General features: G+C 42.3%; 1 protein-coding gene across 1 annotated transcript in view; it reads left to right on the top strand.

Moving 5' to 3' along the window:
* LOC118844409 (metal transporter CNNM4-like) overlaps nucleotides 1-27,416 on the top strand; it is a 63,077-nt gene that overhangs the window by 19,971 nt on the left and 15,690 nt on the right. Inside the window, 5 exon segments of the mRNA XM_036752288.1 lie at nucleotides 7,397-7,540; nucleotides 7,904-8,041; nucleotides 9,131-9,300; nucleotides 9,734-9,833; nucleotides 24,318-24,413. Of these exon segments, the coding sequence (XP_036608183.1) occupies nucleotides 7,397-7,540; nucleotides 7,904-8,041; nucleotides 9,131-9,300; nucleotides 9,734-9,833; nucleotides 24,318-24,413 (648 nt within the window).

Raw genomic sequence — 27,416 nt, 5'->3', positions numbered from 1 at the left:
AGGAGCCTGCTGTAATCACTCCCCTGATCAGCCTTTGTTTTTCTTGTGTTGGGAATCTTGCATATTCAAGTGATATCTGGTCCTGTATTAAGGCCAGCCCCAAAGGGGTTTTCCTGAGCTTTGGGGGAAGGTGGACCTGGGGAAGAGGAGTGACTTTGGGTTTATGTCTTGGTCAACAAACCTTTATTAAATGCTCTAATCACTCTTTTCCTGTGGGGCTACTGCCTCTTGACCATGGCTTCTTTCCTTTAGCAACCCAGCCCTATCCAGAAAGCCAGGCTGAATATGGATTACGCTTTGTTTGCAGACTTTCGTATCCAAACCAACCTGAGGAGCTGCCCCAGAGAGCGTGGGAGTGGCAGAAAGTAGAGAAACTGAGCAGTGAAAAGGAGGAGAGCAAAGGTTGTCCTTGGGGGCACCCCCCTCCCACCCTAGGCTACTTCTGTCTTCCAGTGGAGAACCCGCCCTCAGGCTTTCTTACTGAGATGGACCTCCGGGCCTCGCCCTCCCTCGCCTGCCGGTCCTCCTGCTGGTTGAGGTCAGCACCTATTAATAGCCAGGGAGTTAGCCAGTTTAATCCTCCCCATGGGCTGGAGAGAAGGTAGAGAAAAGCAGGGGAAAGTCCTGGGAAAGGAGAATGATCACTCTCTCTCTGCTTGAGTTTGTACTCCAGGGTTGTTGCCATGTCTTCATACCATAGGGACTAATAACCTTTAGTTCATCATTTCTTATGGGATTTGGAATTAAAGCACTCAGATCTAGGGATTGGTTTGGAATCATTGATGGCACAGTATGTGCGTGCTGGGTGTGCTCAGGCATAATATAGTGTCTTCAAACAATGGATATTTTGTGTGTTATTTAAAAGTTTATATTTTTAAAGTTTAGTTAATTTTAAAAATCAATTTTGGTTTTTAAAGTTTCTTCAGTTTGACAAAAATAATCTTTATGATTAATCATTCAATAAATGTTCAACTTTAATGAAAATTTAGAAAATACAGTTTCCTGAGTGCACACCCTAATGAAACTTGCCAGAGGTTGGAATCATTTCTCCTTTTCCCTAACCCCCTCACTGAGGTAACCCAAAGAGGATTTACCCTGATGGCCTAGCTAAGCAGGGGCAAAGTCAGAAACTGAACAAAGGAATCTGAGATGCTAATGATGAAGAAAGGTCTAGTTTAGTGATATTGGCACCATTGAAATTTGTGAATTCTTTTCCATACTGGTCTCCAGAGCCAGGCAGGGATGTGCCAGGGAAATGAGAGCATGGTAAGCATTAAGATACCTCCTTCCATAGCCAGGAGAAATGGAGGGAAGTGGGTAGGCCCTCCCTGAGATGTTATGGACCTTAAAACTGATAATTTCTTCTCTACCTTTTGACTATTTGTAAATGATTTTATGGGAGATTGATCTGGGATTCTAGCTAGCCAGGAAATAGCTGCCATTAGCAATGGTTCTCCACACCCTCCCTCCCGAGGTGTCTAGGGTAGAGGTTGCAGTTCAGGTTAACCTACTCTTTTGCCCCCAATTCTTTACATTCCCTCCCTTCTACCAAGAAGTGGAAGAATAGCAGGCTGCAGGCTGGGTCATTGCAAGAAGTGGGCAGTGGGTTGGGGGTGAGGAGGACCTGGAGAAAAGCAGCAGACTGGGCTTGGACAGAAGACCGACCTGGCAGAGTTCAAGCCTCTGATGCTTAACACCCTTGGATGACCTTGGAAAAAATGATTTCACCCCACTGGGGCTCTGCTCAGCTGCAAAACGAGGGGATTGGACCACCTGCCTTCTGAGCTCCTTTCCAGCTAGTAGTTGGAAAGTTGGGTGAAAAAACTGCAGGACAGTCATCAAGTCTTTGCTTTCTTCCTCTTCCCTTTTCCCCCTCTTGGGTTTCTGAGGTCATCCTTTCACTTCTTCAAAGGTCTTTGAATTGGGAGGGCTGCAGGCTGCAGGGCTGCTTTGGAGAACTGGGCTTTCAATCTTATCTCTGCCTCTGTTGACCTGTGTCCTGTGACGTGGGACTAGTCCCTTCACTGAGCTTAGCTTAGATAAATGACTTCTTAAGCCTGTGATCCTGTGAATAAATACTTTGCCCAGGGACCTTGTAGGGGAGTGGTATTCTCCCTGCTCTGTGGGGCTGCCTGTCACAGAGTAAACGTTTCATCAGTATTTGTCACATTGAGGTTGTAGGGGCTTGCTTCAATTCTCTCCCCTGCCCCATTACTGGTTACCAAACTGCTCTTAAGAGTTCTTCAGTGAAAGCTCACTTTAGGTTGAAAAGAAGATGGAAAAAGAGTTCTCTTCCAGTTGCAGGAAATCTAAAATAGGAAATATTCTTAAAGAAATGTAATTATTCTTTTCCAGTTCTATAATAAACACAGACAAATGACTGCTAATTTAAATGGGCTAAGCTCATAAAAATTACCGTTCTTATTAGAATTCAACAATTATGTTTCATGTTAATGTATCAAAGTCCTGAGTAATGCCATATATTTCATACTTTTGCTGAGTAACATCTGCCAGGGGCAGAATTAGTACAAATCCTAAATTCTTATAGGCCGACTTAGCATGGTTATATTTTGTTGATCGCCTTTCTCCCCCACGGGGATATTATCAGACCAGATGTTTGTAATACAGTGTAGAGGTAATTATGCTATAGCTGAAAGAGGACTAGACAGGTCTAGATCACCCGGGCACTCTCTGCTCCTACTGCTGCCTATGACTTTGGACCTTAGAGTCAATGTGGTATAAGCAGTTGTTTGGTGAATTGAAAGTCAGGAAAGACGTGTTTAAATCACACCTCTCAAACTTGTCTGCTGTGTGACTCTGGGGAAATGACCTTACCTCCCCGAGCTTCAGTTTGTTGTTGTTGAGTCGTTTCAGTTGTGTCTGACTCCCCCATGACTCCATTTGGGATTTTTTTGGGGCAAAGATACTGGAGTGCTTTGCCATTCCTTCTCCAGTTTCAGCTCACAGATGAGGAATGGAGGCAAACAGGGTTAAATGACTGGCCCAGGGTCACACAGCTAGTAAGTATCTGAGGCCAGTTTGAATTCAGGTCCTCCTGACTCCAGAACTAGGGCTCTACCTACTGCACGACATAGCTTCCTTACCTGTAAAATGGGGCTGATAATACCTGTAGTGCCCGCATCACAATTGTGAGGCTTACGTGAAATAATACATATAAAGCTCATTGCAAGCGGTATGCCCATATCAAGTATTACCACTGTTGTCATTAACACAAGGAGATTGAATTACATGACTTACTTCCCTTCAGCTCTAATGTTCCCTGATACTGAGTGTAATGAGATCTGATGGTGTAAAGCTGGCCTAAGGGAGCTCTGTATGTGTATGGGTGGGTGTACGCATGTATACGTGTATGAGCCGAAGATGTGCTCTCCTTTGGCCTTAGCACATTGATACATTGCCCTGGATACCAGGTGTTTTGGAACTTAAATGTGAGACTTGGCTAGAGTGAATCCAATCAAATTGAAGAGTACCTCAGAGGATGTATGAGGTCATAGATTCAGAGCTGGAAGGGCCCACCGAGGCCTTCTAGGCCAACCACTTTCATTAACAGTTGAGGAAACTGAGGCTCAGAGAGATGAAGGGACTTGTTCCCATAGCCAGTAAGTCTTGCTGACTCCAGTCCAGCACTCCATCCAGTCTACCACGTGGACCAAAGAGAAGGCAGTATGGCTGAGGACAGCAGAATGATCCCACAAAAGGAATTAGCTCATTTCAACTGCATAAGGTATAATTACTGTCATTAAATCTGAAATCATAGCTTTAGCCAGAGAGACCCAACTCAACTTCTAAATTGTTTGTTTGTCCTGATGTGTGTCTCCCCAAGAGCCTGTGGGGTGGGTTTGTGGGGATTGAGGGTTTTGTGGGTGGGATGAAGTATTCTCAGATTATGGAGGCCCTGGGATCAAGTCTCTCCATGATAAGAAGGATCACTCTCTCCCCTAGAGAGACATGTTACTAAGTAGAAAGCCCCCTTCCTGAGGGAAAAGAGTGAGTTTGGAAAGGGGGAAACTGTCAACAAAGTCAAAACCAAAAATAAAAGGAAAGATCTAGTGCTGTGCAGAAGAAAGAACAGCAGACTGAGAGTCTGGAAGTCTGGGTCTTACATAACGACCTTGTAGGACCTTGGGCAAATCATTTCATTTTTCCGGGCCCCAGTTTCTTCATGTATAAAATTACTAGATGGCTTCTGAGGTCCCTCCCAGTTGTAAAATATACATGATAAAAGAAAATAAAACTGAGCTGTACTGGGATCCACAGATAGAGTTATCCATTGGGATGAGGGACTCCTCACATCTGCAGCTGCCCCCTGTCCCACTTCCCCATCCTCTTCACTTTCAGTAGATTGGCTTAGTTTAGCTGACTTTTAGAGAAATTATGGGTTCTCCTCTGTTCTCTATCCTACCTAGCTTCTCAGGCCCTGAGTTTCTCTGGCCACCAGGCCACTTTTGACTTGCATAGAGTTTTCCTTGACATTTGTCTCTTTTGATTTGGGGGTCTTTCTCTTGTTAGCTGAGCTAGTGATGATGGCAGATTGATAAAGACAACAATTGAGAGAGACACCCCCCCCATACACACCTTTTTTAAAATTAAATTTTAGGGATTTTTTTTTCAGTTAATATCTATTTTCTCTTACCATCCCTCCATCACCATTAAAAGTAATATCCTTGGAACAAATATACATAGTCAAGCAAAACAAAATTCTGTCTTGCCTTAGTCCCAAAACTATATGTCTCATTCTGCACCCTAAGTCTATCACCTTTTTTTCAGGAGACTGCTTCACCAACAGTCTTCTGGAATCATTGTTGGTTATTTATTGATCAGAGTCCATGTGACTTTGTTGTTATGTTTGTTTTTATAATGTTGTCATTATATAAATTGATCTCTTGGTTCCGCTTATTTCACTATTTAGCAGGCCCTCCCAGGTTTCTCCAAAGCCACTCTCATCATCATTCCTTATGGCACAATAATATTCTGTTACATTCAAATACCCGAATTTGTTCAACTATTCATTATTCAACTATTCATCATAGTTTTCTGTTCTTTGTAGCCCCTCATTGTAGTAGCTCCCATGTACAAGGCATTGGAAATACAAAGCCAAAACAAATATAGCAATCTCTGTAGTCAAGGAGCTTACATTCTATTATAGAAAACAACATGTATCAGTCAGTCATCAAGTATTAAACATGGGAGTATATTCAGAATGAATAGGAAAGAAATGCAGGGCAGTTATTGAGGGAGGAGAGCAGTTGAGGAGATCAGGAAAGTACCATTTAGATTTGAAGATGGTGTTTGGGTTGCATCTTGAAAGAACAGAGGGATTCATTGAGGAAGAGAGAAGGAGCTAGTGGGTGTGGGCCATGGCGGGATGATGGACGGCTGTGTACCAGAAAGAAAGGAGTTCATCCTGCTTGGATTCTAGTGTGTGAGAGGCAGACTAATAGCATAATGAAACAGAACAGAACATTAGGGCCAAATGGTCAAAGGTTCTAAAAGCCAGAGAGAATATGGTCAGATATGGGTGTAAGCAGTGCTTTTGGCCCCTGAGTGGAGACTGGCTTGGAGAAGGAAGAGACTGGAAGCAGGGACACCAACTGGGAAGCTTTTTCAGTGATGCAGGTGAGAGAGGAAGAATGATGCCTGTGTGAGTGTAGAGAAGGGATCTGACATGAGATGTTGTACAAATAGAAACAGCTATTGTTTGTGAAGTGAATGAGAGTGAACGCTAAGGTTATAAACCTAGGAGAATGGAAGAACGGTGGTACTCCAGACAGACAGAGGAGTTAGGTAGAGGGGAGGACAGCCTTAGGGAAATGATAGTGAGTGTTCTGTTAGACGGGGCGGAGCGGGGGGGGGGGGGGGGGGCGGGGGGGCGGGGGGGGCGGTCTGGTTGAGCTTTGTTGACCTGGGAAACTTAGGAAAGTCTATAATGAGCGTAATTAGATTGCTGTCATCAAATTGTCTTCACCATAGACTTGACACTGGAGTCCTCCTGATGTCAGGACAATTAAAAAAGGCCTCCAGCTTTTTAGCTGGACCCCCGTGGCAAACTTAAGACACAGACATTCTCACTGGATGGGCTGGCATGGATGAGTTGTGACTGGTATATACATCAGTGAATCACAGATCCATTTGAATTGAGTATTTGCTGGTAATTAGAGTGGGTGCTGAGTTTGTTGTTGCTGTTTTAAGATTTATGAACATAGTATTTTGCCAGATATACTTAGCAAGAGGTAGGCAACAGCATGGGATTGACATGCTCTTTACGAGTCCTTTTGTCTCTGTGATGTTTCCATATGTCTGTACATGTGTGGGGTTTACATGGTTCCATTAGTGGATTAAGCCAATCCTTATCATCTGTTTTCCCTCCCCAGTGTTTTGGGACAGTCAGAGAAATGAACTTTCACTGCCCTGTGGATGAAGGTCTGAGGAGTGAGAAATTCTTCAAAGACAAGCCTCTGCCTGCTCTCAGAAGCCCAAGCTGGGAAGCTAAGCAGCTTCCCACAGCTCTGGTCATTTGTGGGCTTTTCTAGTTTATACCCTCCTCTTTTTGCATGAAGTGGACAGCCCCCTCCCTAATTGCAGCCCTTGAATGGTCTAATCACAGCCTGGGCTAATTTGTTAATAGCTTTGGGAACTAAGAAAATGTGCCTGGGCTATCTCATGAGCCATAGATGTGCAGCTGTGTATGCGCCGTGGGAAAATTACATTTGTGGAAAAATGAAGACAGGGATATTTGGAACTGTGTGTCGTCCTTATACCCTGTTTGTGGGCATATAGTCCAATAGAGTGAAAACTCCTAGAGGTGACTCTTGTATCCCCAGGACTCAGCCCAGTGCCAGGCATATAGTTAGTTGGTGCTTAATAATTAATTCCTGTTGAATGAATGAGTGAATATCTGCACGTTGTGTACACACACAGGTACATAGGGCATGTCTAAGGATAAATAGTCTTTGTCATAGTGCCTACCTTTCATCGGTAGCTCTACGTATACTCTGTATGTTTAGGAGAACAAAACAGGTATAAGTCTGAATCTCCTTCACAAGTCCCCGGACCCTCTGTAGACCTACCACCTGTAAAATGTATCTCCCTAGTGGAAGGCTCCACACTGTCTCACTTTGATATGGATATTCCTAGTGCCCAGCATGGTGTCTGGTGGTGTGTAAGTGGGCACCGAATAACTGCCTGTTGATTATTTAATTGATTGAGTCATCACTTTTCTTCTCGTTGAGCATATCTATTCTGGCTAAGCCTACCTGTTCTTCTATACAAATAAATGCTTCTTCAAAGGAGGTAGTACTTTTGGAGGGAAATCTGTGGCCCAGCTGGTAGGTTTGGCCTTTGGTTCCTTTTATTTCATTCTCATCTTGTTCCCTAGGGAAATCCCATCTGGCCATTGTGCAGAAGGTGAACAACGAGGGTGAGGGTGACCCTTTTTATGAAGTCTTGGGATTGGTGACTCTGGAGGATGTCATTGAGGAGATCATCAAATCGGAGATCCTGGATGAGTCCGATATGTACAGTAAGGCTCACCCTTTCCCTTTTTACCCACGTCATAGTGGATCATCAAAAGTTCCTCTCCCCCCCTTCCCCTTTTTTTGGAGTGTATTAGTCCTGACTAAGAGCATGGCAACAAGGGCACCATCCTTCTAAGAAGGCTTAGAGGCCCTGACAACAGCCTGATGTTCAACTAGCTGAAGGCATTATTATACATTTATTCCTGTTTTCACATGTTAGCCACAGCCTTAGGACTATGAATTGACCCAGAGTTCATTATGCTTGGGAGAGGGTCTGGACGTGGGAGAAACAAATTCCTTCCTATTTGGGGCAATTAAAGGTGATAAAACCATCAGGCCAAACTGAACCCAAACCCCTTCTCTTGCAGCTGACAACCGGAGCCGAAAACGGGTAGGCAATCAAAAGAACAAGCGAGATTTCTCAGCTTTCAAGGATCCTGACAATGAGATGAGAGTAAAAATCTCACCCCAGCTGCTTCTGGCTGCTCACCGATTCCTGGCCACTGGTAAGCCCATAAGGAAGAAATGGTAGGGTAGGGTGAGTGGGGGGGGGGGGGGGCGGCGCGGGACTCATTTGTGAGATGTAATGTATAGTTTTCAAGGAGATCAGAGATGGTGACTTAAAAAAAAACCCAAATCCTTCAGCCAACACAATGAGGTAAAGAGTGTGTGAAGGGTTAAGGACAGTATATCTGCCTCTGGAGAGCATAAAGCTTGATTTTCCCCTGGGATTGCAGGTTGTTTGCCTTATAAATGGGTATCTATTCCACACTCCCAGCAAAAATCTAGAGTTAGGTGCTAAAGATCATAAGGGACCTTAATGAAAATGGTGCCTGTGCCAGTTCACTGGGGAGGAGAAAAAGTTGGCATCAGGCAGGGGGTGATCCGTGTAGGTCCCTTGCTGACACATGGCTCTGGGTAGCCCTATACAAGAACATGTAAAAGGGAAGAGGAGGCATTTATAACTCTAGTGCCGGTGCATACAAGATACATGTTCTCACACTCATGTAACAGAGTCATGTTTTCCACCTGTGACAGGGCCCATGGTCCTCATTTAAATTTTGTAAGCGTTCCTCTTCGTTTTGCTTCCCTCAACACTTCTTCCATCTTATAGTTCCCTCAGAAAAGAGCTGACAAAATAGTCATTCCTGGCTTCTTACCCTTATCTCTGTTCAACTAGCTGAAGACATTATTATATGTTTATCTCTGGGAGACCTTAAGGGCCTGTGGCATACCTTTCTTCCCTCCTGCTCCTGTTCCTCTCCCATCCCTCCTCCCAGTTCCATTCCCCCCTGCCTCCAAACTGATTCCCTCATCATTCCTTCTACAGTAGTTTTCCTGTCAGAATCCTTTGAGGTCAGGAATATTTGGCATTTCCCCTTATTAGTGATGGGAGAAAGGTACATTAGGGATCTGGAGCCTTCTCTGATAGGAATCTAAACCAATAGTGAGACTAGTTCCAGTAAAGGAACTTTGAGTGCCCTTCCTTCCAAATGTAGGCACAAAGAAACCTCATTCTGAAGGTTTCTATAAAGAAGTTCCAGGGGAAGAGGGATCCATATCCCTATGACAGCATCATCTCCTGTCTTCCATAGAGTTGCCCCTCTTCGGTCCCTCAATGATATCTGAGAAGATCCTCCTTCGTATGCTAAAGTACCCAGATGTCATTCAAGAGCTGAAGTTTGATGAACGCTATAAACTTAGTGCCCGGCATTACCTATATGTTCGAAACAAATCTGCTGACTACTTCATCCTCATATTGCAGGTAAGCTCCCCCTTTCATCGAATAGGCAGCCTGGTCCATTCCTTTCTGTCTTCTGTCTGGGCTTTACTGCCTGGCCTGATCTCCTTTTACCCTACTTCCTTCACTCCTCAGCCTCTGGCTGCATGCTGATCTCCTATCACAGTAATGTCTTGTGTGCCTAGGGAACTCAGAACTCTGCCCTTCCACCTTTTGAGCTTTGACATCCTGATCACAGAAGCCTTCAAGGCACAGTACTAGAGAGGCCCCTCTTTGTTCTGCTCTCTCTTTTCCTTAAGAGAGCTACCTGTTCCCAATCCTTGTCCCTCTAAAAATAGTCTTCTTCATCTCAGCTAGATGGAATCAAATTACCCCACCTTCTTTCTGCCTTTCCTCTGTTTCTGGTCTTGTTTTCCTCTTTCCTTTATTTGTAGCTCTCATACCCATGTCCTTTCAGGGAAAGGTGGAAGTAGAAGCTGGGAAGGAGAACATGAAGTTTGAAACTGGTGCATTCTCCTACTACGGGATCATGGCACTTACCACTCCTCTTAACATGGGTGAGTTGACACTCAACTTGGATCAAACATGGGAATGTCCAAGCTAAGCAACCACAAATTTTTATGTATATGCAGAAAAAATATGAGAGTCGGGCCCTGCTTTCAAGGAGTTTTCATTCTAGTAGTCTCAGAGACAAAAACAACATATGAAACAGTAGCATAGAATACATGGTAGCATATAATTAAATTCTAACCTGAATGGTATAAACCATAAGTAGTAATACAAATTCAGAGAAAAAGGAAGACCATTGAAGTCAAGAGCAGGCAAGGAAACTTTCATGAAGTCATGATACTGTCCATGACTCTGGGTAATGGGCATGACAGTCACAATTGGGAAGGTTGGATAGGCAGAGAGGGGTCAAAATGTAATGAGGAGGCCAGGAAATAGTGTTTAAATTAGACTTAATGTGCCAGAAAGGAATTAGGGAGCCACTGATGGTTTTTTGAACAGAAAAAGTGACATAAGAAAGGCAATGTTTAAGGAAGATTGATCTAACATCAATATGCAAGATGAATGAGGGGGTAGGAGAGCCTCAACAACTTAGGAAGGTGATCTTTCGGAACAACACAGATGTAAGCAGATGAAGGCATAATAAGTGTTGGCCAATTGATCGGGATTGAGAGAGAGGAAGCTAAGGAGACTCCAAGGCTTCAAGCCTGGGTATTAAGGAAAGAAGTGATGACAGACAAGGGGATTGGGAAAAGAAGTTTTTTAAGGGGATTCAGGGTGGACAAGAAGATGAATAAGTCCCAATTTGCGGTTGGCTTGGGTATTTCCTTTGGCTAAAATTTTATTCTAATGGTATAATGAAACTCAGGAGAAAAAATCAGGCAGATTCAGAGTAGAAAACAAAGCTAAGGATTTAGAAAGGCTCAGTTACAGAGCATAGATACATTGGGTCAAAGATTAAGGAATAAAGAAGGGACTAGATATTTGAGAAAAGAAGTTGAATATCTAGGTAATATTGTGGCAGGTTAAACTTGGAAGCACGAACAAGTCATCAGGCTTCCTTTCTGTCTCCTTTAGCAGTCCCTGGGACCATGCCCTAATCATGTGCTGTGTACTATCCTAGTCTAGGACAGCCTATGGAAAGAGCTGGCTATGAGGTCATCTCCTTAACTCATGTAACTTTGGAGAAACTACTTAACTCTTTTGGGCCTTAGTTTTCTTATCTGAAAATTGAAGGAGTGGGACTGATGATCTCCCAGGTTAACATGAAGCCTCACTATCTGGTTCCTTTGAGAACATGGAAGGTTTAATCTTTTTGAGGGAGTGTAGTGTTAGGGTACTATTGATCCCATTTCTATGGTTTGACAAACAAAAGCACCCTCTGCTGGTGGTAACCACACACTGCAATGTTTTCAGGTCTTTTTTGTCAATTAACAGGCATTTTATTAAATGCTTATGTATGTGACAGTCGTGCTGAGGGAGGAGGGAGGTGGTAATGAGAGGGACAAAGACAACAATTAAGCAGTCTTTGCCCTCAAGGAAGTTACATGTTATGTGACTGAGTTCTTTCTGTTCCCCTTTTTGGGGACAAACCTCCTTTTGGAGACCTTCCTTTAGCCACACACCTTCTATCTCCTGATGCTTGTGTCTCCTGAGAGAAGGCTGCTAGGGGCTATCAGAGTGACCCCTGTCTGTCCCAGCGCACAACTCCCTCTGTCCTCCTGATGCGAAGGAACCCTTGGTGCAAAAAGATGCTCAGGCTTTCCATTTCCTCCTGTACCTGTCCCTTGAGGGAAGACAAAGAGGAAAGTCAGTGGAGACTGGGTACTTCCATCTTTTGCTGTGCAGTTTCCTGCTGAATCTCTAGCCTTCAGAGGGAAGAGGAGTAGTGAAATAGGGCCTCTCATCTGACCATCTGCCTTTCATCTTGTGTTCCATTTGTCTCCATCCCCATCTCCAGCCTCCTCTGAAAAGAGCTGTGCTACTTTCCACTCAGTGATGAACATTCTTATACCAGCTCATACCCTATGAATTTCAGTTATTCTGAACCCCTGTAGACCATTGTCCAAACCCACCCCCCATCCATCACCTGCTTCCTTATTCTCATCCTTCTCAACTATCCCATTCCAAAGGTCCAACCAGATGCCATCCTTCCACTGTGCCTTCCCTAATGCCTGTTCCATAGGCAACAAACTTCCCTTCATCCTAAATATTTTAACGTCTCACTCCTTCCATCTTCTAGCTGTTACTAAAACCCAGCTCCTTCCTGACAACACAGCCTCCCTGGCCACCCCTTCACTCCACTGGTTGAGGTGGAGAGTTGGATTACTCCTTGCTCCCTGTTGCCACTTTCAGGCTCTCTCCCTGCCTCTATCACTCAGTAACTCCTTTTCCTTTGAGACTCATGCTTTTCGTTTCTACCACCCAGTTAAAATTCTGTTGTCTGCCGGCTCCCAGTTTACTCCCCTTCCTTCCTCTGTGAGTTTGATACCTGACTCACAGTTTTTCTCTCCTCCTCAACTCCTGCCCTCATCCTAGGAGACTTCAACATACATAGTGACTGTCCTTCAAACACCCTAACCACTCAGTTCTTCAACTATTCACTTCTTGTGATCTACACTTCCACTTCATCTCAGTCACACACAAAGATGGTTATACCCTTGATCTTTCCATTAGCCATAAATGAAACATCTCCAAGTTCAAGAATTCCGAAATCCCTTTATCTGACCACAATCTGCAGGCTTTTCACCTTTTCCTTTGTCTTCCCTTACCTACACATTGTGACCTTCAATCCCTTGATCCTTCAGTTCTCTCTCAGGACCTCCCATCGTCCCTGCACTAGCCACTCCTTTCTCTTTTCCTCATCTTGACCCCTTGGTGAACCAATTTCCACTCTATATTGTTCTCTTGAATCCCTAACCCACTTATCAGAATGCCAGTTTTACCCTGACAAGCCTCAGCCTTGGATCACTTCCATCATTTGTTGCTCCTACACACATTCTCTGGAATGAAGGTAGGGAAAATCACACAACGTTTCTAACTGGGTCCACTAGAAATTCATGTTGCACAACCTCAACTGGACCCTCACTGCTGCTAGGCAGTGTTACTATGCCTCCCTTATCAATTTGCTATCCACCTCTCCAAAGCAGCTCTTCTAAATGTTTTTATCCCTCTTCAAACCTTCCATGGTTCCCCCTCCCTCTCTCTCTGCCCTCGTAGCTGAGAATTCTGCCTCATTTTTACAGAAAAAAGATGAGGCCATTCACTCCCTCTTCTTTCCTCTTCCTCATCTCATATCACTCAGATGCCTTCTTCCACTCTCCCTCTTCACCTGTCACATGAAGAGGTGGCCTTGCTCTTTCCTAAGGCTAACCCCTCTACCTACACAAGCGATTCTGTTCCTTTCTGTCTCCAGCATATCACCTCTGTGTCATCTCCATTCTCTCACTTATTTTCAGTCCCTCTGTGAGTGCCGGCTTCTTCTCCACTGCCTACAAACATGTCCGTGTCTCCCTCATCCTCTAACAATGCTTACTTGCTCACTCTCCCTGCTAGCTATTGTTCTATGTTTCTTCTGCCTTTTGTGGCAAAAAGACCATCTACAATAGGTGCTTCCACCTTCTCTCCTCTCACTCTCTTTAGTCCCTTACAGTGAAGCCTCTGACCTCGTCATTCCACCCAATTGCTCTCTAAAGTTACCAGTGATCTCTCAGTCGCCAAATCCAATAGCCTTTTCTCAGTCCTCGTTCTTGACCTCTCTGCAGCCTTCGATGCTGTTGATTGTCATCTTCTTGATATTCTCCCTAGATTTTCAAGATGCTGCTCTGTTCTGGTTCTCCTCCTACCTATCTCTCTGCTCCTTCTCATCTCCTTTGCTGGATCCTCTTCCAGATCATGCGCTTTGACCATAGGTGTCTCTTGGGGTTCTCTCCTGCGCCCTCTCCTCCCCTCCCCTCCCTTCTCTCTTCTCTCCTCTTCTCCCTCTACACTACTTCACTTGGTGATCTCATCAACTCGCATAGATTTAAGTACTGTCTCTGTGCTGGTGATTCTCATATCTATCCTGCACCAGCCTCTCTGCTGAACTTCCAGTCTTATATCTCCAGCTACTTTTCAGTCATCTTGAACTGGATGTCCAGTAGCACCTTAAACTCCACATGTCTGAAAGAGAACTCATTATCTTTCCCCCTGAATCCTCCCTCCTATCTTCCCTATTACTGTTGAGTGCAACACCATCCTCCTAGTCTCTTAAGCTAGTATCATCCTCTACACCTTACTATCTTTCACCTGTTGCCAAGACCTGTTGATTTTGCCTTTGTACCATCTCTGGCACATACCCCCTTCTCTCCTCTGACACTGCCACCACTCTAGTACAGGCCCTCACCACCTCATGCCTGGATTATCTGCAATAGCCTGCTGGTGGGTCTGTCTGCCTCAAGTCTCTCCCCACTCCAATCCATTCTTCATTCAGCCACTAAAGTGATTTCTCCAAAGCACAGGTCTGAGTATGTCACCCCACTCTACCCTCCCTCAGTAAATTCCATTGTGACTCCTTATCCCCTCCAGGATTCTCAGTTTGGCATTCAAAGCCCATCATAACCTAGTCCCTGCTACCTTTCCTGTCTTCTTATATCTTACTCCCTGTCGTGTACTCTTTGATCCAGTGACATGGTCCTCCTGGTTGTTCCAGGAACAATACTAATTTTTTGGCTTCGGGCGGTTCCTCTGCCTTTCCCCTATATCTTGAACTTTCTCTGACTTCCTTTATCATCTACTACAAGGGGCCTTTCCCAAACCCTTTCCTCTCTTAATTATTTCCTACTTATCCTGTTTGTAGCTTGTTTGTATGATTTTATTGTCTCCATCTTTAGACTGTGACCTCCCTGAGGACAGAGACTGTCCTCTTTTTGTATCCCCATGGCTTAGCAAATAGTAGATGCTTAAATGTTTATTGACTGACTGACAAACCATGATAGATAATGGGTTCTCCCAGGAGAGATTAGAGAGTTGAAAAAAAATCAACTTTACTATAAAGAATGGTGAAAGAAGGCTCAGCTGACAACACAATTTTTCTGAAAGAGATCTGCGATTGTTCATGGACCTCAAGCTGCGTATGAGTCAGCATAGGGGTCCAAAAAGTTAAGGTGATCTTTGACTAGCTTTAGAGGCATAGTGCCCAGCGCACAGGAAGAGACAGTCTCCCTGGACTCTTCTCTTGTCAGACCGCACCTGAAGTATTGTATGCAGTTCCCTAGCTTTGCTGGTGCCCTAGAGGATCATATCCTCAGCTTCCTCATCCTTAAAATGTGGAACCTACCTTAGAGGACTGCCATAAAGATAAATGAGACCATGTTCACATTGTGAATTTTATAATGCCTTATGTCAGCTGCTATTGCTGTTCTCTAGTCCTAACTGCTCATTGCCTCAGTTTCCCAACCTAAAGGGAAGATTGTTACTGGGTATCTCTGGATTCATATATAACTCATTTTCACTCCGCTTCTCCTCTGAGTTTTCTTTTTCTGCTGACCATAGTCTGTAGACCATTATGTCTCCCTCTTAGTCCCAGTCTCATGACTCTGTATCATGGACTTTGAACCTAGGTGTTCATTGACCATCTTGGCCCACAGGCCCAGCGTCTTCAACTCGGCTTGGACATCCACCTGCCAAGCAGAACTCTCTTGATTTTCTTGTTTTCATCTTAGTTAATACCTCTTAGAAATGCATGGTTAAAGGAGTCCTTCCTCTTTGTCTGCTCCCCACCTTATCGATCACTTCCTCACTAGGCAGTGAGGTGGTACACTGGATGAAGAGCTGGGTCCAGAGTCAGGAAAGTCGGAGTTCACATGTCACTGATTCTTACTAGCTATGTGACCCTGGCAAAGTCATTTAGGCTTTGTCTGTCTCAGTTTCCTCAACTGTAAAATGAGGCTGATAATAGTACCCAACCTCCCAGGTTTGTTGTAAGAATCAAATTGGGTAATATTTGTAAAACGTTTAGCACCCTAGTCCTGCCTTCGAGCTGAACAGAATATATATATACCTTCAGATGCTTGAAGGCCGCTATCCTGCCTCTCTTCAAACTCAATGTCCATGGCTGTTTCAGTTGAACCTCATGTGACACACACTCGAAGCCTTTCCTCGCCATTCTAGTTGCCCTTTTCTGGGCAGTCTTTGACTCATCATTGTCTTTCATAAAAAAAGACATCCATAATTGAATGTAATATCCTAAATTTAATCTGACCAGGGCAGATTACTGCCTCTCTTTTTATTCCTGGAATGGTTCCAGAGGCATAAGAAAAGAGCATTGGGCCTGGAGTCAGGAAGACCTGAATTCAAATACAGCCTCAGATACAAACTGTATAGAACTTTGGGCAGGTCATTTAGCCTTTGACTATCCCAGTTTCCTTAACTGTAAAAAAGGGATAACAATAGCACAGGGTCATTGTAAGGATCAAATGAGATAATATTTATTTATCAAGTGGCCCACACATGGTAGATGCTTAATAAATGCTTGTTCTCTCCCTCCACCCCCACCCCCCCATTTAATGGAGCTAAAGATCACATCAGGTTTTGTTGTTGTTTGTGAAAACATCACGTCATTGACTCATTTTGAGCTTAGAGCCCAGTAAAACCCTTAAATCATTCTCAGAGAAACAGCCATCTAGACTTGCCTCAACATCTTGTTCTTGTGAAGTTGATTTTTTTTTTAAATTCAAGTGTGAAACTTGACTTTCAGTTTCACTCCTGTGTCTTTTTTAACTACACTTGTATCAGCTTAGTTATTTATCCCATGTGGTCCATGCAGATGCCATTAATGCCTCTCCCTTTAGTGTATATATGCCACTTCCTATTTGATTCTATTGAGCTTCCTCTTATCTTCAACCGACCATTTTTGCTCATTTGTCATTTTAAATTCAGTTGCTGTCTTTTGAACCGTTAATAAGACCTTGCTAAATAAATGCATCAAACAAATCCTTAGCCTAAGAAATGAGTAATTTTGGTATTCTAGATCCTGGGATGACTTTAACAAGCTGTTAAGTGAACACTGTTTTTGAATAGGATCCTCCTTTGTACATGGAACAGGAATGTCCTCCAGACCTAGTTGGCCTAATTTTGGAATGAGAATCAGAAGCTTTACTGAAACTTGGGTGTCTAGTATTAGGTGTGTTATTTTCCCCTCATTTATAAAGTCTATTATTTGGTTACAGTCATGTTCGTTTTTTTTTTTTAATTCAACAAACATTTCTTAAGCATTATTATTTCAGGTCCCAATGTCTGAAGACTTTACACCACAATGAATTTGCAGATAGAAATTAACTCTTTCTTTCTTTTTTAATCTTATATTTTATTATTTATTTAATGTTTTTAGTCTTCAGCATTGATTTCCACAAGATTTTGAGTTACAAATTTTCTCCCCATTTCTAACCTCCTCCCAACTCCAAGATGGCATATATTCTGATTAACCCATTCCCCAGTCAGCCCTCCCTTCTGTCACCCCACTCGCCCCCATCCTCTTTTCCCTTACTTTCTTGTAGGGCAAGATAGATTTCTATGCCCCATTGCCTGTATATCTTATTTCACAGTTGCATGCAAAAACAACTTTATTTTGAACATCTGCTTTTAAAACTTTGAGTTCCAAATTGTCTCCCCTCTTCCCTCCCCACCCACCCTCCCTGAGAAGGCAAGCAATTCAACATAGGCCACATGTGTGTCATTATGCAAAACCCTTCCACAATACTCATGTTGTGGAAGACTAACTATATTTTGCTCCCTCCTATCCTGTCCCCCTTTATTCAGTTTTCTCCCTTGACCCTGTCCCTTTTTGAAAGTGTTTGCTTTTGATTACCTTCTTCCCCTATCTGCCCTCCCTTCTATCATCCCCCCTTTTTTGTCTCCTTCCTCCTTCTTTCCTGTGCGGTAAGATACCCAATTATTCCCTCCTCAGGTCAGATCCGATGAGAAAAAGATTCACTCATTCCCCCTCACCTGCCCCCTCTTCCCTCCCAAAGAACTGCTTTTTCTTGCCACTTTTATGTGAGATAATTTACCCCATTCTATCTCTCCCTTTCTCCCTCTCTCAATATATTCCTCTCTCATCTCTTAATTTGATTTTATTTTTTTAGATATCATCCCTTCATATTCAACTTACCCTGTGCCCTCTGTTTATATGTGTGTGTGTGTGTGTGTGTATGTGTGTGTATGTATATTCCCTTCAGCTGCCCTAATACTGAGGTCTCATGAATCACACACATCATCTTTCCATGTAGGAATGTAAACAAAACAGTTCCACTTTAGTAAGTCCCTTATGATTTCTCTTTTGTGTTTACCTTTTCATGCTTCACTTGATTCTTGTATTTGAAAGTCAGATTTTCTATTCAGCTCTGGTCTTTTCACTGAGAAAGCTAGAAAGTCCTCTATTTTATTGAAAGTCAATATTTTGCCTTGGAGCATGGTACTCAGTTTTGCTAGGTAGGTGATTCTTGGTTTTAATCCTAGCTCCATTGACCTTCGGAATACCATATTCCAAGCCCTTTGATCCCTAAATACAGAAGCTGCTAGATGTTGTGTTATTCTGATTATGTTTCCACAATACTCAAATTGTTTCTTTTTCCTTGACCTGGAAACTCTGGAATTTGGTGACAATATTCCTAGGAGTTTTGGGGATCTTTTTGAGGAGGCAATCGGTGGATTCTTTCAATTTCTATTTTATCCTCTGGCTCTAGAATATCAGGACAGTTCTCCTTGATAATTTCTTGAAAGATGATGGCTCCTTTTTTGATCATGGCTTTCAGGTAGTCCAATAATTTTAAAATTATCTCTCCTGGATCTATTCTCCAGATCAGTTTTTCCAATGAGATAGTTCATATTATCTTCCATTTTTTCATTCCTTTGGTTCTGTTTTATAATATCTTGATTTCTCATAAAGTCACTAGCTTCCACTTGCTCCAATCTAATTTTTAAGGTGGTATTTTCTTCAGTGGTCTTTTGGACCTCCTTTTCCATTTGGCTAATTCTGCCTTTCAAGGCATTCTTTTCCTCATTGGCTTTTTGGAGCTCTTTTGCCATTTGAGTTAGTCTATTTTTTAAGCTGTTATTTTCTTCAGTATTTTTTTGGGTCTCCTGTAGCAAGTCATTGACTTGTTTTTCATGGTTTTCTTGCATCACTCTCATTTCTCTTCCCAATTTTTCCTCTACTTCTCTTACTTGCTTTTCCAAATCCTTTTTGAGCTCTTCCATGGCCTGAGACCAATTCATATTTTTCTTGGAGTCTTTTGATGTAGGCTCTTTGACTTTGTTGACTTCTTCTGGCTGTATGTTTTGGTCTTCTTTGTCATCAAAAAAAGATTCCAAAATCTGAGTCTGAATCCGAGTCCATTTTCGCTGCCTGTTCATGTTCCCAGCCAACTATTTGACCCTTGAGCTTTTAATCAGTGTATGACTGCTTGTAGAGTAGAGAGTACTTTGTCCCAAGCTTGTTGTTTTCAGAGCTACTTATACTCAGCAAGCTCTGCCACACCAGCGCTCCTTCTCCTCCAAGAACCACCAACCATGATTGCAGCCCAGATCCAGGCAGGGCAAAGCAGGCTTTGCATTCCTGCTCTAATCTGCCATTTAATTCCTCCCACCAGGTGGGCCTGGGGCTGGAGGCAACTACAGCTGTAGCTCTGGAAGCCGCCTCAGAGCTGCACCACCTCCACTGCCCATGGCCTATCGCAAACTCCTTCTACTCTGTCTCAGCAGTGTTTCTCACTAACCTGCTCTGTTGTCTTTGGTGTTTGTGGGTTGAGAGGTCTGGTAACTGCCACAGCTCAATGATTCAAGGCCCTATGGCCTGTTCCACCTGGCTCCCAGTCTGGTTGGTCCTGGCGCAGCCCACGCTGGGCTCTGCTCTGCTCCACTCTGCTCCCAGTTCCATGCAATAGACCCTTCCCAGTGACCACCCAGGTAGCCCTGGGCTGGAGCCCTGCTTCCCTCTGCTATTTCTCGGTTCTGCAGCTCTAGAATTTGTTCAGAGCCATTTTATAGGTGTTTGGAGGGACCTGGGGGAGAGCTTAAGTGAGTCCTTGCTTTCCAGCTGCCATCTTGGCTCCACCCCATGTTGGTTTTGCTCAGTAACTTGTGCTTGTCTAAATATTTCCAAAGTGATTTGCTCTAGTATCTTTATAGGACTAGGATAGAACCATCATTCTTCTAATTCCCTTTCACAACCTTAAAAGAAGGTCACTGTGTCATTTTTTTTATTTAATGCATGCCCATCTATTTGTAAAATCAAAATTTTCAAATGAAAAAATTTCAAAATTCACAGTTAATGTTTTTGCCAACAACTTCTTCCAGTTCTTAAGTAGCTGTGGATGCATGTCATTGAGGCCCAGGTTTTCAAAATGATGAAAAATGTTCCTTCCCCATTGATACATGACTTATTATGTAGCTGTGTGGTGGTGTTGGGCCAGTTATTCAGTCTTAGCATATAAGGCTGTAATATATCTTAGTGATCATCAAGTCCAATCCCCTCATTTTACGGACAAGGATACTGAGGCTCAGAAAGATGGGATGATTTGCTTAGGGTCGTACTGTGAGACAGTGGTAGAGACAGGGCTCAAAATCAAGTCTTCTGATTTGAGAATTCTTGTCACCACTGGCCACTTATCTTGAGTCTTAGTTTGCTCACCTATAGGTGTGGATTATAATATTTGTACTATATGACTCACATGGATGTTAGGAGGAAAAGGACTTGTAAATCACAGCAGCTGTATATGAATATGAGCCTATATTAACTTCTCATCATAGGTTAGACATCTAAAGCAAAGGAACCAGTACAGAATGGGTCTCTGCTGCCCTCTAAAGCCCAAGAGTGGAGCAGCTTAGGGCAAAGAGTTGAAAATTGACTTAGATTTGATGCAAGGTGACTAATATGGAAATACGTTTTATGTCATTGCACATGTATAAACTATATCAAATTGCTTACCATCTCAGGGAGAGGAGGGAAAAATTTTGAAACTCAAAATTTTTAAAAATGAATGTTAAAAATTTTTTATATGTATTGGGAAAAATATTGTTAAAAAAACGATTTGAAGTAAGGGAAAACTTACTAAGAGTTAGAGCTGTCTAAAGGGTGGGTTGAGTTGCCTTAGATGATAAGGGATCACGCCCTCATTGGAGGTGTTTGGGTAAAGGCTGGATGACCAATTATCAGGTGTATTGTATTAGAGATTCCTTTTCCAGAATCAGACCAGATGACCACTGAAGATACTTCCATCTCTGAAATTCTCTGATTTCTAATTCTACCTTCTTACCTTTCTGCCTCATTGTTCAATCCATAGAATCACAGAGTCTTAGAACTGCACCTTAGAAGTTACTTAGTCCAATATCCTTTTTTTTTTTGTAGATGAAGAAACTAGCCTTAGAATGATGACATAAGTCTTAGATCATATAGCTAACTAGTGGAAGAGCTGGTACAAAGAAGAATTTAGTTTTCTTACCTTGGTCCACTGCTTTTTCCACTATACTATTTTGTTCAATTTTTAGATAGGGAAATTGGACAAGGAGAAGATGAGCTATCTGAGTCATCTTGTGATCCAGGAACAGAGCCTGGAACATATCCTGACCTAGCAGTAGTGACTAAGGACTGAGGATTTTTGCATCCTAGAAAGTATGGAGAGCAGAGACAGTCTTGCAGTGAATTATATAGAATGCATAATGTTAGTCTTTTTGAAATGGTTAAGCGATTGCTATCTGTGTCCAAAGTGCAGGTTTGTCTTCCTCCTAGAAAAGAGGTCCAAGGACTCAAAAAAAGGCTCTCCATTCTCTAGGTTATCAGAAAGAATGGAATGTTCCTTTAAAAAATGGAAGAAAAATTTGGATCTAAAAACAAAGAAGAAAAGGTATCTGAAGGGGTAGAGAGGGAATCCTAGCTTATGCCAGGAGACTAGAAGATGTAAGATGGTGACAGAAAGGATCATAAGATCATAGGTTTCAAACTGAAAGGGATCTTAGAGTTCACGTGTAGTCCCAATTGCACTTATAGCTAAGAAACAGATATATGAGCTCCTTCCCGAAAAGAAGTCAGTTACTTCTTTTCGGGAAGAAGCTCTATCCTTTGCAGAGGAAGCAGCTCCTTCCTTGTCCTCTAGTGAATGGTGCTGCACATGATCCACAAGTTTTGTCAGGTAAGAGATTATCCAGAAAAGTATACAAAGATGAGACAAGTAGTGAGGGGCTGCTGGGATGGTCATTTGTTGAAATGAAAATAACAAAAGAGAGGTCCACTAGCACTTATCCAGGCCTTGATGGAGAACCTCCCCAAGACTCATCAAACCTGATGACTGCTACTTCTAGTGTTTCCTAGGGACACAAACAAGACTACCAGAAAGAATCTAATAAACGTTGCTAAGAAGTATAGAATGGCAGGCAAAGAACTGAAGACCTTAAGAGTGCAGATGGTGTTTTCATCATATCTGGCAGTTGAAGGCAAGGACTTCAAAAGATAAAGGCAGATTTGGAAAGTGAGCAGCTGTTTAAGAAGGTGGTATATGAGAATGAGATGTGAATTTCTGGACCACAGCTTAAAATATAGAGATCATGGGCTCTTGGACAGAGATGGAATCTACTTCACAAGAGCTAGTAAAGATATGTTTGCCTGGATTCTTAAAAATCTAATCAAAAGAGTTTACAAACCAAAAAGGAAATGAAGGAGAAAACTACATATATATAATTACCAAACTAGATACTAGAGCCACACTGTTGCTCTCTAATGCCCAAGAGTGGGACAGCTTAGGGCAAAGAGGGAAACTGACTTAGATATGATGTAAGAAAACACTTGCTAACAATTAGAGCTGTCTAAAAGGGGAATAAGTTGTATTAGAAGATAGGGGATCACCCCCTCATTGGAGGTTTTTGGGTAATGGCTAGATGACCAGTTATCAGGTGTTTTGTATTAAGGATTCTTAGGGAAGAGGGCGAAGGGTTCAAAGAATGGCTCTCCATGCTCTAGGTTATCAGGAAGAATGAAATGTTCCTTTAAATGTTCCTTATAGCAGTAGAGATATCCAGAAATCCTCAGGAAACAAAATGCAAGAAAAGAGTTGGCAATAAAACCAATGACCTCAGATACGTATACACAAATGAACAAAGGATGGATGACAAACAAGGTGAACTAGAGATCCTGATGCAAAAAAATTTTGACGTCATGGATGTCGTTTGGATTTGGTAGGATAGGGACTCCAACTGGAATTTGTCCCTGGAAGAGGGTGTGTGTGTGTGTATGTGTGTGTGTGTGTGTGTGTACATGCATGCATACACATACATACACCCCTGATTGGAAAGGAAGAAGCTAGGCGAAATTAATTAATGAAGCATTTATTAAGCATTTACTACATGTAAAGCATTCTGCTGAGCACTGGGGATAGGAATAGAAAAGTTGGACTGTCTGCTGTCAAGGAGCTCACATTCTGTTGGACGGTAATTCCTATAGAAAGAGCCCATAGTCTTTAGGATTCAGGGGCAAAGCAGGTGGTAAGGTTGCTTCTTTAATGTCATTTCCACTGAAAAATGATATCAGTTTCTGATGCTTAACCATCTGAAAATGCACAAATTTAGGGTTAGAGTTAACAAGAACTCTCCTTTCCGGGTCTTCAGTAGACGATTGTAGCATAAAGAGGGCTTTGCCAGGCAGCTTCTCTCTAGATGGCTTCCCGGGATGACAGCTGCAGGGCTGAGCTAGAAGCATTGCTATTCCAAAGGCCCTTGGGTTCAGGGTCCTGGTCTGTTTCCATTAGGATCTTACTAGAAATGGTGGTCCAAGTGTTGGTGGTGATATGACCTGCCTGGTACATGCTACCTTCTGTCCCTCAGGATGCCTTAGTGCTTCAACAAGGCTGGCTTGCCTGACATGTGAGTGGCAGAAGAGCCACCTCCCTGGATGATGGCTGTGGGGGCTTGACTTGGAAGCAGGACTGGCAGTCAGAGGTGCTGCCACTCGCAGGGCTTTTGTGCCTGTTTGTCTATTAGTGGCAGTTGGTCAGAAGTTGTTGCTGGTGGTGATGAGGAAGATAGGCCCTCTCTTCCCTCAATGATGTCTACAGGGGCTGGCATAGAAGCAGGTCTGGTGGTTTGGGGAACACCACTATTCCCAAGGCTCTTGGGTTCAGGATCCCGGGCTGTGATCATCAGGATCTGAAGGGACATGCTAGTCAAAGTGGTAGTAGTACAGAGTAGCATTCTATATTAAGAAGATATGCTTATGTGAGGAAATCTAGGAATCCAAGGGGGAAAGTATAGTAGAGAGCATTTGGATGAAGATTGGGGAAGCAGAGCAGAAGTGATATTATTGAAGCATTTATCCTACGGTCTACCTAGACAGAAGGAAAACTGATGAGGAATCAATGACACAGGTGACAAGCCTGTCATGGTGGCATGATATAGTAATGATGGGGGACTTCAGTAATCCGGACATCTATTGGAACTCTTCTTCTACCCAAAGCTGAGCCACTAATAATTTCTTGACTTGCCTTAATGATACTTTCATCCTTCAAAAGGTGGAGATACCAACAAGGGAAACTTCTATTCTGGACCTGATTCAGACCAACAAGAAAGAACTGGTTTCTTGGGTGGAAATGATGGGAACCTTGGGGGTAAGTGACTACTGTATCTTAAGAGTTTGTGATACAGAAGACGAGGAAAGTTGGGCAGTCTGACATGAACCCTAGATTTTGGAAGAGTCGATTACAAACCACCCAGGGATAGCTTAATTCCCTCAACCTAAAATTCTACAGGGAAAGTCAGTTTCTGATGGAAAATGCTCAAGAATGAAATTCTGAAGACACAGAAAGAAACAATTCTAATATGGAAGAAAAGGAATTGTTGGTCTAAAAGAGATGATATAAATGCAGAGGAACTCATCAACCAACTTAGATGTGTAAAAGACTTGCACAAAAGGTGAAACTAAGGACAGGTAATTGAGGATGAATACAAAAGCCTACCATGATCCTGTTAAGATTTCAGAGTGCTAACATATAAAATGAACTGAGATTGGTAAAGAAATCTGAGACTAACAGAAATTATTTTTTTTAAGTTAGTATTGGAGAAAAGTGATGAATCAAAGAAGGGATGGAACAGTTTTTTAGAGTAGTTGGCTGATCGCAGGCAGAGCTGCTCAGATGTGATTTTGCTTATATATTTTCTGACAAGGAGAAAGATCTTAAGACAGGAGAGGACAAAAGTAAAATGGCTTACGGGGAGTTGATAGCCATGATAAGTAAGCGAATAGTCAGGGAGAACACAACTATCCTTAGTGAGTTTGAGTCATCTAGTCCATATCTGGAAGTATATCCTTGAGTCTTGAAAGAACTAACATATGTGCTCATTGAGCCATTGACTGTGGTATTTTCACGAGTGATCATGACAAACTAAGCTCATTTTCTTTTTTGACAGGTTTATTATATTGCTATAGATGCAGCTTACCTAAATTTCAGGAAAACATTTGACAAAGTCATTCATGGAATTATGTGGACAAAGAAAAGTAACATAGGCTAGGAAATAGTACAATTTGGTGAATTCAGGACAGTCTGGATGACCATACCCAAAAAGCACTCATTAATGCTTGGATGTCAACTTGGAGAGAGATAGATATATAGTGATGGTACCACAGGGATCTGTGCTGTTTAACATATTTTTTTTTAGTGATGGGATGAAAGCACGTGTAAGTGATATGCTTATCAAATTTGCAGGCCACTTAGTTGCTCACAGCACCTGATAGGTATTGTGCATTGTGCTAGGTGGTGGGATACAGGACACAAATGAAATAGTCCCTGCCCTCAAGGAGTTTATATTTGTTAGGGAGAGACAAAATGTACAAATATGTCTCTAGAAAGTAAATGGAGATGTGTTATGGTGCAGCAGCTAGAGAGCTATCCCTGAACCCAGGAAGGCCCAGCTTCAAATACTACTGTTTGCGACTCTTGGCCAATCATTTAGCCTCTCAGCAGTGCTCACATTCATTGACAGAAGGAGTTTCCTCACCTGAGAGTTCCCTATACCAGTGAAAACACAGGTCTGGTTTCTATACAAAATGAATACAAGGTAATGGGAAGTGGAGGTGGACTCAGGAATAGTTAGAGGCAGGGAACAGAAAAGGCCTCATTTAGGAAATGTTTAAAGTAAGCTTTCAAGGAAACCACAAATTCTACTTATCAAATTTGCAGATGACCCAAAGCTTAAAGCAGTAGGTAACACAGAGGACATAGGTTCAGAAGTAATCTCAAACATCCTCAGGTTCCTCTTTTATCCTGGCTCTATTTCTATCCCCTAAGCCAGTCAGGCACCCAGAACTTTCTTCATGAGCTAATTAGAGAATTTAGATATTTCATATTTGAAGTTTGATTTCGGCTGAAAACTGTTAATATCAAAGTTAAAGTCATTTTGCAAAGAATGCTTTTGTTGAAGATGTAGTCTATTTTAAAAAATGACCTTTAAGAAGTCTGTTCCCTTTTCACACTTTCATCAAGAATACCTTCAATACGTGCCTAGACCAATGAGATGAAAAAGTAGTCATGGGTCAGTATTTGCTGATACCACAAATATATTCTTTTGTTAATCTTCTCTTTGAGAATTGATTAATCTCTGAGGGCTTTCAAAATTATGTCATTTCTAGCATGAATTTATTTGGTGTGGAATTGCTTAGGTATGGCTATTCATCTTAACTTCATTTCTTTAAATTTTATTTCTACTTCCTTATATACTACAACAGATCCTAAGTTTCAGATGTGTTGTCTCTATTGTTTCTGATGTTTAAAATACATTGCTACAGAAATGCTTGCAAATCTCTTCTATTTTGTTTCTATTTGTTTTCTTCATTCCCTTTTCACCTGTAAATGCTCTTGAAGATGAGGTAGATTAGCTGTATCCTCTGCCAAACTTTGTGCAGTCCTGCTTTTCCTTTCGCTGTTTTTTCCTATTTTGTGAAATGATACATTTATAACCTCCTCTGCAGTATTTTTTAAATAAATTTGTACACTAGACCAGTGTTATCCTTGGCTGCTGTATCTCTTATTGACAAAGAGATCATGCCCACTGAGGCAATTTCTGAGCCATTTTGGCCTTGGTTTGGAAACTTTTTCTATACCATTTAAGCCTCTCCTGGAAATGGCAGTAGTCAGAGTAAATGTCTTTACTTTTATCCACTTCCTCTCATCCATACTCCACAGCTTATTTTAATAGGTCAGGTTATAGTCAGTATAATTGCACAGTGTTTTTTCATTTTTACCACTGTAACTTGGTATCGATTTTAACCTTTCTGGTCTGACTACTCATGGATAACTGATTCAGAAGTGACTCCCACATCTGTGAACAATCACTTCCTTTCTGTTAAGATAAGCCACTTTGAATGCAAGACCTTCCCTATGGTTATAATTTGTTGATTGCAGAAAAGTTTGATTCTGTAGCAGAAAACACGGATGTAAAAGCACTCCATTAGGGTTTGGCCTTTCAATGTATTAAAATCACACAAGATTTGATGATAGTGGCAACCATAGAGCAAATTTTGTTTAGCAGTCTTCTGCTTACAAATAAATATTAGTTAAGACATAAAACAGAGAGAAGTGTACTGAGAAAAGTGCTTACCGGTATTATGGTAATGG

Source organism: Trichosurus vulpecula, chromosome 3, assembly GCF_011100635.1.
Source record: "Trichosurus vulpecula isolate mTriVul1 chromosome 3, mTriVul1.pri, whole genome shotgun sequence".
Taxonomy (NCBI): Eukaryota; Metazoa; Chordata; class Mammalia; order Diprotodontia; family Phalangeridae; genus Trichosurus; species Trichosurus vulpecula.
Note: the sequence above shows the minus strand (reverse complement) of the source record. Positions and strands in the feature narration are given on the sequence as shown.